The 17,216-nt window shown below is 33.3% G+C and overlaps 1 protein-coding gene across 1 annotated transcript; it reads left to right on the plus strand.

Moving 5' to 3' along the window:
* The first annotated feature begins 2,572 nt into the window (after positions 1-2,572).
* Positions 2,573-9,306, plus strand: LOC147077405 (uncharacterized). The gene is made up of 4 exons (XM_085940828.1): positions 2,573-2,784; positions 3,065-3,220; positions 6,392-6,446; positions 7,452-9,306. Exons 1-4 carry the CDS (start codon positions 2,644-2,646, stop codon positions 7,481-7,483), a joined length of 384 nt encoding a protein of 127 aa, XP_085796954.1. The 5' UTR covers positions 2,573-2,643; the 3' UTR covers positions 7,484-9,306.
* Positions 9,307-17,216: the final 7,910 nt, after the last annotated feature.

Raw genomic sequence — 17,216 nt, forward strand, 5'->3', positions numbered from 1 at the left:
AAGTTTGCTGGTACAGTGAACTAAACGTTAAATCTTAAACTATTCCGGTTTGAAATAGAATTGGTCTATTCTCACCCCATTTCACGTATTTTACGGCTGCAAGTAGTTTTCTATAGACAATAGGCTTACCTTGTATTAGGTACCTACCTAAAAAGGACTCCTGGCGATTAATTTTATTCACCATACAATTGATCACATTTTTAGATAATCGCATTAATTATTGCTTTACATTCGAATGATTGTGATGTGTAAATCACCATATTTAAATATACTTACGAGATTTAACAAAAGATTTATATTCCTACTCAATACTGTCTCAAAATATCTGTTTTAGCAATCGCCAATAACTCGAATCTACTACGAAATCAATAAATGAAACAAGTTTGACCGAATTATAATATAATAGTTCCTTATGAAGTTTCAAAGACGCATTAAAAATTCGAACATTCAATATAAGACAGCATCAATGGAAGAAAACGGCACATATACCGACGCACAATTGAACGTACCTGTTGTATTGGCCTGTAATCTGAATTAGAACAACCCGGTTGAGGGTATTCATCATCATATAATGGGTGTGTTATATCTTCAGGAATCTCGCGCTTGACGACAACTGGTTGATCATCTGTCTCAGATTTTATATTAGAGAGGTCCGCCATATTAAGGTAGGTACTGAAAGAAGCATTACATTTTGTAAACACGGTGAAAACAGTTTTGGGTCTCGTAATCACCATATAACATTATATAATATTTATATTTAACAAGAATTAGTAGATAAACAAACCTAACCTATAATATCACAGATGTACCGTATCTGTCAAATTGTATAAACACGTAATTTTTTTAAACAAAGTTTAATGTCACCTTATGTTCCTACACAGTTTGTAAAAAAGCCACAGTTTATAATATTAAACTAACCGTTATTCTCAATCTAAATTGATTGTAAAATATTTCACTTTCTAAAAACTAACCTCGAAATTGCAGCTTGAAACGTCCGCATTCTCTTGCGTTACATGAATGCGAGGGTCCGGGTTGTTTGGTTGGCTAGTCAGCATGTCAAACAAAGGCTTGCCTTCTATATCGGAGTGTTCTCTATCACATTCTTGCTTTACATCCATGTTAAGTGTAAATATGGCAGGAACAACGTGACAGACAGGATACATTCGGGGTAATGTTAGAAAAGTGTTGCCACAATACTGAAAAGTGTTTTCCGTCGAAACTAATATTAATTTATAATAGATACAAACGCTAACTTGACACGGTGACACACTTCAATAATAATTATATTTATGTTTTGTTGTCTAAACAAAACAATGGAGCGAAAATGAACATGACATTTCCTCAATCATAACGAGATCAGCGAATCTCGGTATTCAAATGGCAAAATGGCCCATCTGCATTTTTTCTCTATTCAAGTTTTCTTCTACAGAATATGTTGTTAAATACAATATTAATCATCAACGTGGCAAAAGAACATATCTGTCAGTGCAATACATACAAAATGCCACCCGTATTTTGAGCCAGGCACAACGGACATTCGTAGTGATTTGAACCATGCACGGATAGACAAGGCAAAGTCAAAAGACATGGCCCTTTCACAACGTCTTGTTCGTTATACTTACTACTTGATCCTTGACTGAATGGGTAGGCAATAAAGTGTCCTGTTACTTTATTGTATTTATTGATTCATTATATAGGTTAAAAATAACAGTGTAGGTATTGAGATATCCCGGGTCCTGTGGCTAGCTTGGGATGTTGGTAGGACCCGGGTTTCACAAAAATTAAATAATAAATGAAAAGTCTTTTTTTGTTTAATACGTGTCTTTATAATATTTTCAACGGTTAGTTTTACAAAAGAAACTTATGTTTAACAGTACCTATCCAAATTAATCTTATATTGTTACGTTCATAATGTTAATTAAATCGCTTACCTATATTCTATTTATTAATTATCTGAATTCGTTTTATAATACATGAATAAGTTTTTAGCGCGGGAATTCGCGAACTCAATACCACGTCCTCACGCAACAATGTATTTTATCTATTGTACTCTTTTATATTGAGCAGTGATGCCAACTTTTTTTTTACACACTCCCGAATATTAAATTTCTTTGGCTTTCGTTTCTTTTATTCGGCACAATCCCATTCTTCCCTGACATAGGTACTATTATTATAATTAGATACAACTATTACGTGCTAAGTAGGTACATGTTGAACATTTTGACAGTTAATCAAGGAAGTTTGGACGTACCCACCTAGGTACGCCTATTGTTGACTATGAGGTCAGGTGACATGGTTACACCTAATAATTAGACGTAATTTAGACTATCGAGAGAGGCCCAATAGTCATGGGTGTAACAGTATACGCGTTTAGTGTGTATTTGCTATTGGTGAATACTCGTAGTACCTACTTGAAAATATCGAAACGCAAAACCTGAGTAGAAAAAAAAACTCAAATAGAAAAGTACAAAACTTATATTCAATAAAACACATTTTATTGTTTGATCGCTCCACGGCATAGGCTTTCCAGTATTTTGGCCATGCATAATAAATAATTACGTATTGTGGCAACACTTCTCTAAAATTATTGTACATTGAACGGATCCTGCTTGTCACGTTCTTCCTGACATTTTTACCATTAAAATGGATGTAAAGCGAGAATGTGATGGAGAACAATCTGATACAGAAGGCAAGCCTTTGTTTGACACACTGACTAGCCACCCAATCAGCCCGGAAGTTCGCACAAAGGAAGAGAATGTCGACTTTTCAAGTTTGAATTTCGAGGTTAGTTTTTGGAAACTGATTTTTCTTACAATCACGCTGTATTGCGAATAAAATGATTAATATATTATTATAATAATTTGCTTGTTTATAAACTGCGTAGAGACACAATGATATTAAACGTTGATTTAAAAAAATAACTCGATTATACATTTTGACAGCTACCTACCTACGATACATTTGTGATTTAGGTTAGGGCAGGTTATCTTCTAATTCATTTTGACTATAATTAGTCATTCAAGTGAAAGTGGTTTTACTGTGTTAACCATAACGTCTCTTTCAGCATCTTTTAGTGGACCTCTCTAATATAAAACCTGAGACGGATGATCAACTATCCGTCATCAAGCGCGAGATTATTGAAGATGTAATAGACCCATTATGTGATGTTGAAGATCCTAAGCCGGGTTGTTCTTATTCAGAATACAGGCCAATACATCAGGTTCGTTCAATTGTATAATCTGTTATTTTTCTTCCCTCGGTGCAGTCTTATATCGAAGGTTGGAATTGGCAATACATGTTTTAATCTTAGAGCCGTTTCACACGCGACACCATTGTCTCAAGACGCTCCATGAATGGTCGCGTTTAGACGGAGTAACAAGTATGTCGCGTTCATATATATGTAGAGAAAACGATCATGCGGTGCTCAATCCGTTGACATCTTCTCAATTGATGAGGGTGACGTGTTTAGATTTTATTAAAAAGTGAATAATACTCGCTCTTAGAGACCGCATAAAACGTTCCAACATTTTTTTGAAAGAGCTGTATTGACTTTGTCAAGGGCCCAATTTCATATATATTTTACGTGACAATGGAGACGGGTATCTTTCCGGAAGCATGAAAGATGTCGATGGATACTCCTATTCATAAGAGTGGTACGGAGTTATCATTGGAAAACATACGGCCTCTATCAGTCACAGGCATTTAAAACATTTTCGGGTGTGCCTCAGGGCTCAAAGTTGGGGCCATTGCTGTTCACGTTTTTTATAAATGACATAGCATTGGTAATTAAAAATGCTATGTTTATGTTTATGTTGTTTGCTGATGACTTGAAACTCTTCATGAAAGTTGTCGCCTTGGACGATTGTCGTCAACTCTAACTTGATATAGATAATATATTATATTGGAGATGGTTTACTAATGCCTCGCGAGTATTGTTCCAGTTTACGATGCATCGATGGATATTATCCGTGGGTCTATCCACTGTGAATGCTTACATACTGTAACTTAAAATTAAGAAGGGATCTTTATTTAGCTACATAGTTTTCCCGACTTATACGCAGCGTAAATGAAAACTCTGCCATTCTTGGCGGTGTTGGCTTGTGTGTCTCTGATCGGAGTCGAGGGCATCCGTTGTTTGTTCTCCCAAGGTTCAAAACTAACCTGCCATTAGTGATGCCAATTGAGAGGGCAATAACCATGTTTAATGAAATCGCTTCGAATATTGATATATTTCACTTACATGGGAGTGAATTTAGGTGGACGTTATTATATAAATTTTTAAGATAGTGTCTATCGATAGTTCACTCTGTGTGCTTCCATCTACTTTTATATTTTTGTTATTTTATTTCTTATTTTATTACTCATTATATTTTTAACTCACATTGTTCTGTATTTTCATTTATAACAGTTATTTTATGTCAATCATGAACGTTTTAAATTTAAAATTTGTTATGTTCTTTATATGTAAAATAAATAAATTTGAATTTTTATTAATTGTGCAGTGTTTAGACTATTCAGAGAGAAACACCAGTGTCCAGATACTAGTGCCTCGTGTGAGACGACTCTTACTTCTTAATGAAGTCATTTTAAAATACGTGCGAGAACTCGTTTCATTTATGGGCTGTGGAGTAGTAATACATGTTATTAGAATAGGTTCGTTCAATTTTGTATAAAGGTTGTTTTTTTAGCCTGATAGAACTTTAAATAAATAAATTGTAAAAATATAACACTAGTTAATTTTGATAGTTTTTTTTAATTCGAAAGACACGTGCATGGTATTAAGGGGACGCTCTACAGAATTGCCCTTGAGAATTGAAAATATGATTTTTTTACATGTGGTCCGGAATTGTTGCTCTACTGGTAATATTCAAAGGTCGTCGACAATGGTTTGGTCTAAAGTAAATAATGTTATCTTAATTAAATTTAAATCATAAACACTGTCGAAGTGAATAATGCTTCAAATACACTCTATGACGATCGGTCATATATATGTCGAAAAACCCGTTTCTTATGTTGGCGTCCTGTGTCACAGAGTGTAAATACGATGTCATAGCTGTTATACAATATGTATGTATAAATGTCGGAATGGCATAGATTTGATCATAGACACTAAAACGCTCTTAGCAGATATGTGCCCGATCGTCTATAGTCTATTTGAACCTTAAAGAATGGGGTGACCAAAAAATGATATCTTCTAATATACGTAAATGTTACTAAATTCAATTTGTTAATCAGCTGTTTGGTGGCAAGTATTTGCAACCAATATGATGGATAGCCACGATATAAACTTAATAATATATTAATAACGTTTTAACCCGAAATTGTCCGAGAACTTAACATACGAAGGATGTTGAAATACATATCTACCTACATTTTTATTTCATGTGCTATCCAAAAACATTATTTATGAATAGTATTTATTTTGAATGTGTAAGACCTATTACATAATTATTTAAAAAAAAAATAGGTACATATTGTTTAATTCTAATACATATTTAAAAAAAAAACGTGGAATATAGTTTATAATTTATAAGTTTATAGTTTATAAGTGACTTTTTATTACTTACCCGATTAGTTTAAATTTAGTCTGACACTTTTACAAACAAGTAACGCAACTTTACTTTTAGTTGGTAGGTACAATAATTATTGTATTTTGTTGGTAAGTAAATGCAAGAAATAATGTATACTTATAAAAAATGATTATTAACGTGGTCACCCACAGAATATTTTTTTTATTCAAAGCTAGCGGATCGCTGAGAACAAGACAAAAAAACTGCCGACAGTATCGAATCACCCAGGGCTGTCGAAGACGTCTTACTTGTTTTTATGATAAATTGTTTTTAATCGTGTGTAATTTGGCGGAAAAATATAATATATACAGTTGCTTACCATTCGGTTATCCAATGAGCTGGGTTTTGTTTACTCTTCTGCCGACATCCTACAGTTTTATTTTTTATCTTGCCCATCTCGCGTAAGGCTATCTGATATTATAAAAGTCACACAGTATAACAGTGTTTAAATCTAATATGTAATTGCACCGGTTTAATTAAAAACTATAACGAAATTAACATTTTATCACCATATATATATATATACATATACCATCATATCAACTTAATAGCAATTTTAATGAGACAAGATACATATTACGATATATCCAAAATACACATCATCAGATAATATGTGAAATATTTTGATAAGCAAAAAAATAAGAACAATACAAAAATAACATAACATAATCAGCTAGTCTTTTCATAATTATTTTAGATGAATGTTGTATGCCGTTTGACGCTTGGAAGTATGTAATTATTCCATCTGTACAGTAAGCTATTTTTAACTTTAAATTTGTAACTCTTTAAAACGTACTAATAGATTGATATTATTTTGACAGCCCTGTATTCCGTCGGCCGGCGTCAGGTTACGTCGCATACATGTTATGTTTGAAGGTAATAATAATAATAATAATGATTATACATTCGACCGAGAATTGTAATTAATAATTATTGCGTTTCTTAAAATAGATCCCCGATGGTTTAGAGGTTTTTGAGGTAAGACTGAATTAAAATCACGCCCTTTCAATGCTGAGATTACTCTCTGAATGAACTATGAATGACCTTGTTTCTGTTCAGCTCAGTCTTAAAATTTTTAAATGGTTTAGGGCATATTGCCACCGTAACTTTCTCAGCGAAGCATATACTGGTGACCCAATTTAGAACACTTTTTTCGTGCACTGCCAGTTGTATAACACGAATATTGTTCGCTTTCAATGCGCCAATTGTTGCTTAACTACCGGCATCAGCCAGTAAATTCGCGAACCTCCATTAGAAATATGGCATGACTTTAGAGATCAATTAACAGGTTCATTTATGGAACAAACTTATCTCCTAAATTTTATATTCGATGAGTGCTGTTGTGGTATGGCATATTTCGTCCGGATGCTTGTCATTATATTTTCAAAAATATTATTAATCAATGTTCCATAAAGCAATCTTCAGCCTAATTTTGAAACAATATTGTCCGGTAATGCAATCAAGGGACTTGTAAGGATCGGTCTCAAACCATATGCAGCATATTTCCATACTAACAAACCCGTAAACTACAATGAGCTAAATCACTAAAGAGCAATTTTGCGAGAAAATGCAATAATTATAGGTTTCGCGAATCGACAACATTTTTTATAGGTAGATTTGGTAAATTTGTCAACGTGATTCTATTCGTGTTGCTTTGCTAGACAAAACCAATCATTAATGCCATTAAGTCAACGGGTGTCACACATCACACAACGATTTGACAGTTATAGACTATTTTCGACAGTTTTAAACTATAAGACTATTTTGTAAGTTCTATCTTAGCAAAAACAAACACCTAGCATTTACAACTGTTAAAACAAAAATTATTTTATTTGCTGTAATATTGTTGAATTAAAATATAAAACCCTATTATTTTTGTAGATTTCTTCCCAGCAATGTTTCACACATTATAATCCATTGGACGTAGCTAGAAAGGATACAATTGACAATAACCTGACCTATAACAACATAACAGGTTCAACCAATAAAATGGAAAATATGATACAATATTCAGAGATAACTACAGATGTACTAAACGTAAAACAGGAAGTTTCTAAATTATACTTGCCAAAGGTGGTTCGAATTGTGTTGAGAAAAGTTACATATTTTCCACGTAACTTTATTTGCAATGATTGCTATGGAGTGTTTGAATCTGTAAATCATCTAAATAGTCACTACATTTCATGCACGGAGTCTCAGCATCCTAAACTGAAAAAAACACATATTGGTAAAAAACCACATCAGTGTGATTTGTGTTTAAAATTTTTTCTGCAAATTGGTAACCTTAATAAACATAAAATGACACACACCGGTGAAAAACCATATCAATGCGATGTGTGTTTTAAAAAGTTCAACGCAAATAGTAAACTGAAAAGACATAAAATTATGCACACTGGTGAAAAACCACATCAATGCGATGTATGTTTAAAGAATTTCCAGGACATTGGTTATCTCAAAATACATAAAATGACACACACTGGTGAAAAACCACATCAATGCGATGTTTGTTTAAAGAATTTTAGGCAAATTGGTGATCTCAAAAAACATAAAATGACACATACTGGTGAAAAACCACATCAATGTGATGTATGTTTTAAAAAATTCTCTCGAATTGCTCACCTTATAAATCATAAATTTACACATACTGGTAATAAACCTCATCAATGCGACGTGTGTTTTAAAAAGTTCAACGCAAGTGAACTAAAATTACATAAAATGACACATACTGGTGAAAAACCATATCAATGCGATATGTGTTTTAAAAAATTTGTCTCAAATAGTTATCTCAAAAAACATAAAATGACACACACTGGTGAAAAACCACATCAATGTCATGTATGTTCTAAACAATTCTCTCAAATGTCTCGTCTTGAAGGTCATATAATGACTCATACTGGTGAAAAACCATATCAATGCGATGTGTGTTTCAAAAATTTTGTCTCAATTAGAGATCTCAAAATACATAAAATGACACATACTGGTGAAAAACCACATCAATGTCATTTATGTTCTAAACAATTCTCTCGAATTTCTCATCTTAAAGGTCATATAATGATTCATACTGGTGAAAAACCACATCAATGTCATATATGTTCTAAAAAATTCTCTCGAATTACTCATCTTAAGGGTCATTTAATGACACATACTGGTGAAAAACCACATCAATGCGATGTTTGTTTAAAGAATTTCCAGAATATGTGGAATCTCAAAATACATAAAATGACACTGCACTGCAACTAATTGCAATACAGAATTGTGAAACCTGTATGTGGCAATATTATAATTAGTATTCCTGATATATTATTAGTCACTTAATATTATAATAATTGAGCCGTTGCCCGGAATAACGTTGTATCCAACAATATTCTTGTTTTGAGAAAAATGGAAAAAAGTAAATCAGTTATGTTTTTTTACATTTTATATTTGAAATACAATAAACAAACAATTATTAAGAGTTTTAAAATATAAAGTGTGAAGAAAGACAATTAAATTTGAATTTATTACAAAAAAATATAGTGAATTAATGGAATAATGTTGTATATGAAAATTTCACATACAACATTATTCCACAAAATGCTTTTTATTTATTCTACTTCACTCAATAGTGCCTTATAGAAAGCAGCGTGCTCATCTAGCATGAATTCACACATATCATTGAGGTCTTTGAGCTTAGCAGCCTTGATTGGCAGCGGATTGGAGTACATTGGAGTGAGTTCCAAGCTCCCTAACTGCATGAAATTTCGCCGTACGTTAGCCAATCTTCCCCGTCCTCCACGAAGAGGTGGTAGAAGACTGTATGATGTCCATGATTCCAGTTCATTGTGGGAGGTTCGAGCTCTGATTGTCGTGGGATCATCAGCAGAGAGCTGAAGCCAAATGGCACCAGTGATCTTCATTTTTGTTGGTCTCTGCATTGCATTTTCAACATCTGTGAAAATTTTAAGGTCAATGCGATCCATATTCTGTATATGAAATGGGTTGTTTGGACGGCTTTCTTTAATAACCTGATTCCACTGATCCGGCACCATTACCTTCGAAACCCGTTTCCTTTGCTCTATTAAAGCAAATTCACGGTCACAAAGCATAAGTCAATCGGTGAGTGATTATCATAATTAGCACTATCTTCGTCTGCTCTCTGAATACGGCGTCCGACATTCAATTTCTCGATACATGAGACGAGATAATGACTCTGTCCATTATGATTTAGCAACCTGAATGCTGATTGTATTTCTGTCTTAATGTTAAAATCGAGAACACATCCGCGATTCAAACATTTTTCGGCACAAACGCGACCCTGCGAAAAATAGAAAGAAACGATTAAAAAATTTGAAAAGGTATTATATTAAGTAACAATATAAAGAGTAATATAATGCAAGCATTATTATCAAATAACAATATGGATAAATCATTTGAATACAATCGATTAACGTTCGACGAGGAATAATATGTCGAACATAGTAATTTTATTCGTGACATCAATAGAACTGTCAAATCGTATACAACATTATTCCACAAACCTGTTTCGGTGGCTCAATTGCAGGTTTAATAATATTTTTTCTGGATAAATATTCTTTTCCTGCATCCTTCAACTTCTTGGCTTTATTATCTCTCCAGTTTAAAACATTGGATGTCCGTTTTCTTCCTTTATTTACATGAATTAAGCCACGCTCCGTGATATTGACGGACGGCGACGCCATTTTGACAACTGCATAGACAACGTTCTTCCATAAACCAATAACTTTAAAATGCTGCCACAAGCTTAAATATTGTTTCCCGACCATAATACTTACCTTAAAAGATGCATAATAACATACCCAACATTATTCCATCAATAACTCAACATTGACAGTTTTGTTGGATACAACATTATTCCGGGCAACGGCTCAATTATTGTTCACCATTTTATTTGTTTTTCATTATTACTAAAAAAATAAAGGGTTTGTCCCAAACTAAACTGAACATCTTACATGTAAAAATGTAACAACCAAATTAATAATCTGTAACTAATTATCAAAATGTATGGAAGTGTGAAAGAGTGGTGGATGATTTGCTATTTGGCAGGTAGTAAAAGTAATATTTGAGACTAGTTTTATGACAAAATGCGGTATGTCATAAGCAAGCGGGCTTCTTTCCATTATTTACAAATTTGGATTTAGGTATAAAAAAATTACACAATTTCGTTTGAGGGTTTTTGTTATCTTGATTATAACTTATTATTACATTAATGGAGTAGAGAATGTTCGGTGGATGTAGGTGGCGCTAGGGGAGGTCTTTTTCCAGCAATAGATCGACCCAGGCTATTGATTACGATGATATTAATAGAGTGTACTAAGCTAGTTTTACGATTGTTTAAATTAAAAATAATAAAATTATCAAAAAGGAAAAAAGCCGTTCTGTTTTTAACCCACTTATTTAAAAATACTTGGCAATGTGTATGTACAAAATGTATGGCAAGTGACGTTACCCCGGTCCTGGTATTACCACAAAGGCATCGTACCTTCAATCGGCCCTGCCCTCAGACCAGGTTGAGAACCTTTGCTTAAGCTAGCTCAGCCTCTTAAGTCGGAGGGGGGGTAATCAGCTAAAAGTTCTTATCGACACATTCGAACCCACCACAACAATATTGTTATAATAATCGTTCTGTTATGTCCTAGTGATAAGTAGCTTAAGGAAGTAGGAGATCTGGGTTGGCAGGTCCTGCATGGTTTGATGATATTAACCTTCCTTAAGTTTCTTACCAGAATTGGGACACTCTGTGAGACTCCTTGATGTAATTCTTCACAGTTTTCTTGTACGGTTATAGACTACGTCTTGAAGGTAGTTTGTCAGGAGATTTACCTTCTAGGATGCTTGAGCAGTGGGCGTTTGTAATTGATTGTGAACACGGGGAAATAATAGAGTTTTACGTAAAGTAAAACATTACTTTTTAATTCAGTAATTATTTTAGTACAAAGTGTTTGACAGACAGAGGTCACGTACTGTACAATGGTTGGAGACTAAAGACAACAGGGGTGACATTCCCTGGGATTTATATACGATTCTCTTTAATGGGTTTTTGACTTGAACAGACTCCATTTCATCTGCACGTGTTCATTATGATATATGCTTTACAATAACAAGAAATAACATTTATAACATTATTTGACTATGCAGGTGTCCATAAGTGTCGAAACTAACCCAAAAAGATGCACACTTGTGCAATTAATGTAGATAACAGATTGCTTTACCCTGAGTATTAAACATAAGCTCGTAAATAATATTGATGTTTCCAGTTAAGTGCATTTTCAGGCTTATTTCTATCCTTTCAAAAGCGTGGGAGCAATTTCATAATGATGCATTTGTTTAAATCGACATAGTTAAAAAAGGGTATTAAGTGCAGGTGTTTACCCTAAAAGGGTGGGAACAGATTGCATGAGCTCGTAAATAATATTAATAATTATCAGTTAAGTGTATTTCTTGACTCATGTCAGTATTTTATAAGAGGGTGAGAAAATGCATCTGTTCGAATCAGTATGGATAAGGGACTGTCTTACTTTGACTTTAAAGTGCTATTTGTATAAAAATACATATATCATCTTATTTATTACTGCAGGTGTGCATTTGGTTCAAGACGTTATTTTAGTTAATTTACTGCTTTTAGATGTTGAACTGAATGTTGTGAGATTCTTTTGAACATTTCTTAATTTGACACAATCAAGTAGGTACATAAATGTTTATATTATATTATATTGTTTATTATGCTATAACCAAATAGTATTGTAAATTAAATAGATGTGATGCCTCATTATAACAGTTACACACCCGCGTGCGCGAAACGTCAGGAAACAGCTGATGGCTTGTCATTCGGTTCATATGCCGAATTGTACTTGCGAAAATAAGATCGCGGATTTATTTAATCAATAAAATCTTTACGAGTATTGTTTTAATTATTTAATAAAATATTTCTTCGTAAATAAATTTATTATAATTAATTTTATCAAATATCTTAGCACTATATTTTATTTACTAACAAATCAACGATATTTATTTATACTTATAACCTGAGGGTGGAAGTAGTGGACGTAGTGGACGCAGTCTGCACAACAGACAAAGGAAGAGATCATCGTCGCACAGACTGCGTCGGGCGGAGCAATTGTCAACGACACGTCGACAGGCCAACTGTCGTGGGCAACGCTTGCCTTGATTATCGTCATCATTGCCGCAGTTTCCAGCTACCTGCTATGGACAAATTGCAAAAAGCACATCACCAAGAGAGTCATCAAGGACATGAGAGCAGACGTCCCGGGATGCAGACCACCGCAGCATCCACCGAGACAGATCTGATTGGACCTTCAAGCGACCACCTCTACCTACTTTCATCGCGATTTGCGTGCCGCATTTCGCTGGAAGGGGGGTATGAGGGTGGAAGTAGTCCGCAGACAGTGCAATGTGTAGATAGCAGTTAAAACCTAAAAATTACAACATTTTAATAATTCAATATTTTTAATAATCAGCAAAACACTGCCGTGAGAACGGACATATGATCACCTCCCGCCGGCTGAAGAAATGCTTAAGTGCCGGGTGTCAGTTGTCCATCACAGGAATGAACGAGTAAACAGTGCATTCCTGTCATTGTGTCGTGTGAAATCCATTGTTGGACTGATAACGTTTGTACCTTAATCAAATTTCGCAGACAAAATCCCAGGAATCTATCCGCAATGTGGGAACAAAACAATAAATTTACCCACGCTGTGGATAGCATTTCCTTTGTCTACTTTCAATATAAAAACAGACGTGGCAATCCAACAAGAACTCAGTACCTTAAATTCGCTCGTCTTAATAACACGCCGCTCGCTTCAACGTTAAAATAACTTTTATCACAAACACTATCGTCGTAATCTAATTTATAAACTTTGTATTATTCAAGCTGTAAATTGAATCTGTAATTTGTGTTAAGGGATAATAAATTTGGGGAATTACTTTTATACGCATCAAAACCTTCTGATTTTATTCATCACCTACCCCTCATCACACCATCCCTTGTTACAAACCTATTTTAGTTACTTAATTTTATTGTATATAACTATTCGTATGTATTTTAATATTTATTTATTTAATAATTACACACGTCACACAAATTCATGAGGTGAGAGTTAACGTCCTCTAGGTTGAGGGTTATTGATTTTAGTACTTAAATCCTCGTAAGGGTACTGTTAACCGGTTGCCATTCGCGGCTGATGATGAATTATGTCATCGTAAGATGCAATTATTTGCATCGAACGCGGATAATCGACAATTACGATATCTTTATAAGTACTTAAAATGCCTCTCGAACTCAATTCGTGACAAGGGCTTTCTCACGGAAAACTAATAAATGCATCGAATGCGCCACTATTTACGCAATTAAATCTCGGCTTTTCTCCCGAGTGGATATTTTCAACTTTTTCCCTGCAGAGGAACCGATACAACCTTCCTTTGCGGATTATACTTCCCCACTACTTTATTCAAAATTATAACTCAATATCCTGGACGCTATCGGAAAAATGACAATATTTCTGGCGAATCATAGTCCAGTTAAATGATGACATTTATGTTTAATTTTATACTGTCGCCCATTGGTCGAGAATGTCTTCGGATTCGATCAATCGAATGCTATAAAAATGTCATCATTCTACTTAAGATTCTGCATTGTCTAAAATGGATCGAACATGTCGACTACCTCATGGAATAACACACCAATTCAAAATAGTGTGTTTTTTGTTTTTTGAGCTATTGTTCCAAAGAAAAAAATACCACACCAGCCAAATTTTTTTTGGATTTTTTTCTCGAAAAACAGCCAAAATACTGTTTAAAATAATAGTCATAAGTAGATAATTATATAACATTTTTTGTAATATCTTAAATAACATGGAATAATAACCCACCTTTAGTTGGTATCACAAGTTATTGTTATTAATTTTTTGTGTGATATTACTCGGAAAAAATATACATGCTTCCTAGACAAATCATTTTAGTGTATCATTTAACACTCCCGTTTCCACGATGGTCTCGCAGTTTAGAAATGACCTTAAATCATAGATACCCCACTTATTATTATGTATATAAACGTTTACTTTTAGCTATTTGTAGATAAAATATTTAGGCATAAAAAGAAAAATATATAGGTGGTTGAATTGAATGTTTTATATGTAAAATTAATCATTTTTCGAAAGTCTAATCAATATTTTGATAAGACAGTGATAGGGCTATCTAGAAAGATATACGTTAGAGAAACGCGCATAATAGTAATGTAAACATGGGACACTATTTTAAAATGTCATTTGTTAGTCAGAGATAGAAATGTATGTCATTGTTCAACATCATTCTGTGAATAATGCAATCAGTTATAGCCTCCCATAATATATCGAACCTTGAAGTATACATTTTCCAAATACATCTGACGATAATATAATTCACAAGATTTAAGAATGTACCATTCTAATAATTGAACTTACATAATTCTTAAAATCACTTCTGAGAAAATATATTATAACCAATAGAAAAAATCTTTTTGAAAAAAGTAAGACACCCGGCAGAAATACCTGCTCATCAGCATTCTTCAAAATCAAGCGACTATCGGAGATCGGTTTTTGTTTATTAAATAAAAGTACATATCTTCTACTTCAATTACTAACCGACGTCACGGATTTCTCCAATATTTTATGATGGTACTTACTCGTACTTGCTAACAATTTTATATTAATACTTTTTCCAAAAAAAAAAATCTATGTTTATATATCTGTATATTATTATATCTATATATTTCTATAATTAACAATTAAACTTATTACAAACCAACAAATAAATATGATATATATTTACTATTGTAAGGAATATCAACACAAAATAATAGCATGTATAAATTAATTGCCATTGGCTGCTAATATTAGGTAGGTACCAATATCCTAAGTATATAATATTCACCAAATAAATAGTTACTAACATACATATTAAATTAACTATCAGCGCATTCAAAAATTAATAATAGCATTGCCTTTATTTTTATAGAAATACTTAGATTAAAAGTAAAATAAAGACAAACAATGTTTGATTAATAATAATTTGAAATAATAATTATTTTTTACGTCATTGTAGTCGCCGGGTCACACTGTAGAATTCATATAACCGTTGGGATTTTGTGTCATTTATCAAAACAAAATGCAGTTATTTAGGTTAAAATACTCACTTCCATAACTCCACTGTAAGTTCAGGACGAACTGGTGATGTATCAGCTATAAATGATCTCTTCAAATTTGATGAATTCACTATTAAAACAATAGTAACTTTAAAAACAATATCAATAAGACGAAATTTGAAAGAGGACTCCGGACGGCCGAAAAATATGAAAGTGGGCGTGATTGTTTTAGAGCTAGACAGCGTGAATGTGGGAGCGAAATGCACGGCGTTAGCGCGGTTTGATTGGCTAAAGTCATATTCGGGAAATAAAAACTCTCCCAGAGATCTATTTCGACCGAAATTAACTTGGATATTCAGGTAAAAATTGTGGGATATTCGGGAGAAAACCACGGATTAATTGTAACAACATGGCTAATTCGGGTTTTTTTTTTTTTAAATATCTCTGTTCCTAGATAAAATATATATTGTTTTTATAAATGATTTCGGTAGAGTTCGATAAAAGAAATTGAACTGCATTAAAATGTCGCTTTCGACAAAAATGGATATTCGGGAAACAAATCCTATAGCGACGTTTTGTTAACAGCATTTAGCTAATGATATCACACAAGTCGTTTACATGTTATTGTGTATATTAAACCTTAATTCTAGATCATTTAATTACTCAAATTTTTCTTATAAGACCATTTGGTCTGCCTGAAAGAAATCATCCATGGTTCACTCTGAGTGGCTGTAAGTCGCTCAGGCTGAACTACGGGACTTATCACATGTTTCTTTTAGCTTCGTCTCGAAGTAGGCCGCACAATTCAACACGAAATCGACATTCACGATCGGACTGAAATAGTTGTGACTTCACAAAATCGTTGCAAGAAGTGCTGGCTGAAGGCACGCATTTCGTGGTCGTGTCAGTAGATCACTTGAAGAAACTATTAAGGAATGCGAAAAATATCACCTGCGTAATATGAATAATATTGTTTTAAAAAGGTTATTCACCAAAATGTCTCATTTCATGTTTTAAAAGATTAACAAGTTGCGAGCATCTAAATGAACATACATTGCATTTATAAGGTTTTTTACCAGTATGTGTCATTTTATGTGTTTTGAGTTCACTATGAGTGATGAATTTTTTAAAACACAAATTGCATTGGTGTGGTTTTTAACCAGTATGTGTCAATTGATGTTTTTTTAAATTACTTATTTGCAGAAAATTTTTAAATCACATCGCATTGATGTGGTTTTTCACCCGTGTGTCATTTTATGTCTTTTGAGTTCACTACTTGTGATGAACTTTTTAAACACACATCGCACTAATGTGGTTTTTCACCAGTATGTGTCAATTGATGCGTTTTTAAATTACCAATTAGCAAAAAAAAAATTAAAACACATCGCATTGATATCGTTTTTCACCAGTATGTGCCATTTTATGTCTTTTGAGATTACCAATATGCAGAATTTTTTGAAAGCACAAATGGCAGTGATGTGGTTTTTCTCCAG

The sequence above is a fragment of the Rhyacophila brunnea genome, unplaced genomic scaffold (assembly GCF_057557595.1).
Source record: "Rhyacophila brunnea isolate RB1 unplaced genomic scaffold, BYU_Rbru_1.0 scaffold_13, whole genome shotgun sequence".
NCBI lineage: Eukaryota > Metazoa > Arthropoda > Insecta > Trichoptera > Rhyacophilidae > Rhyacophila > Rhyacophila brunnea.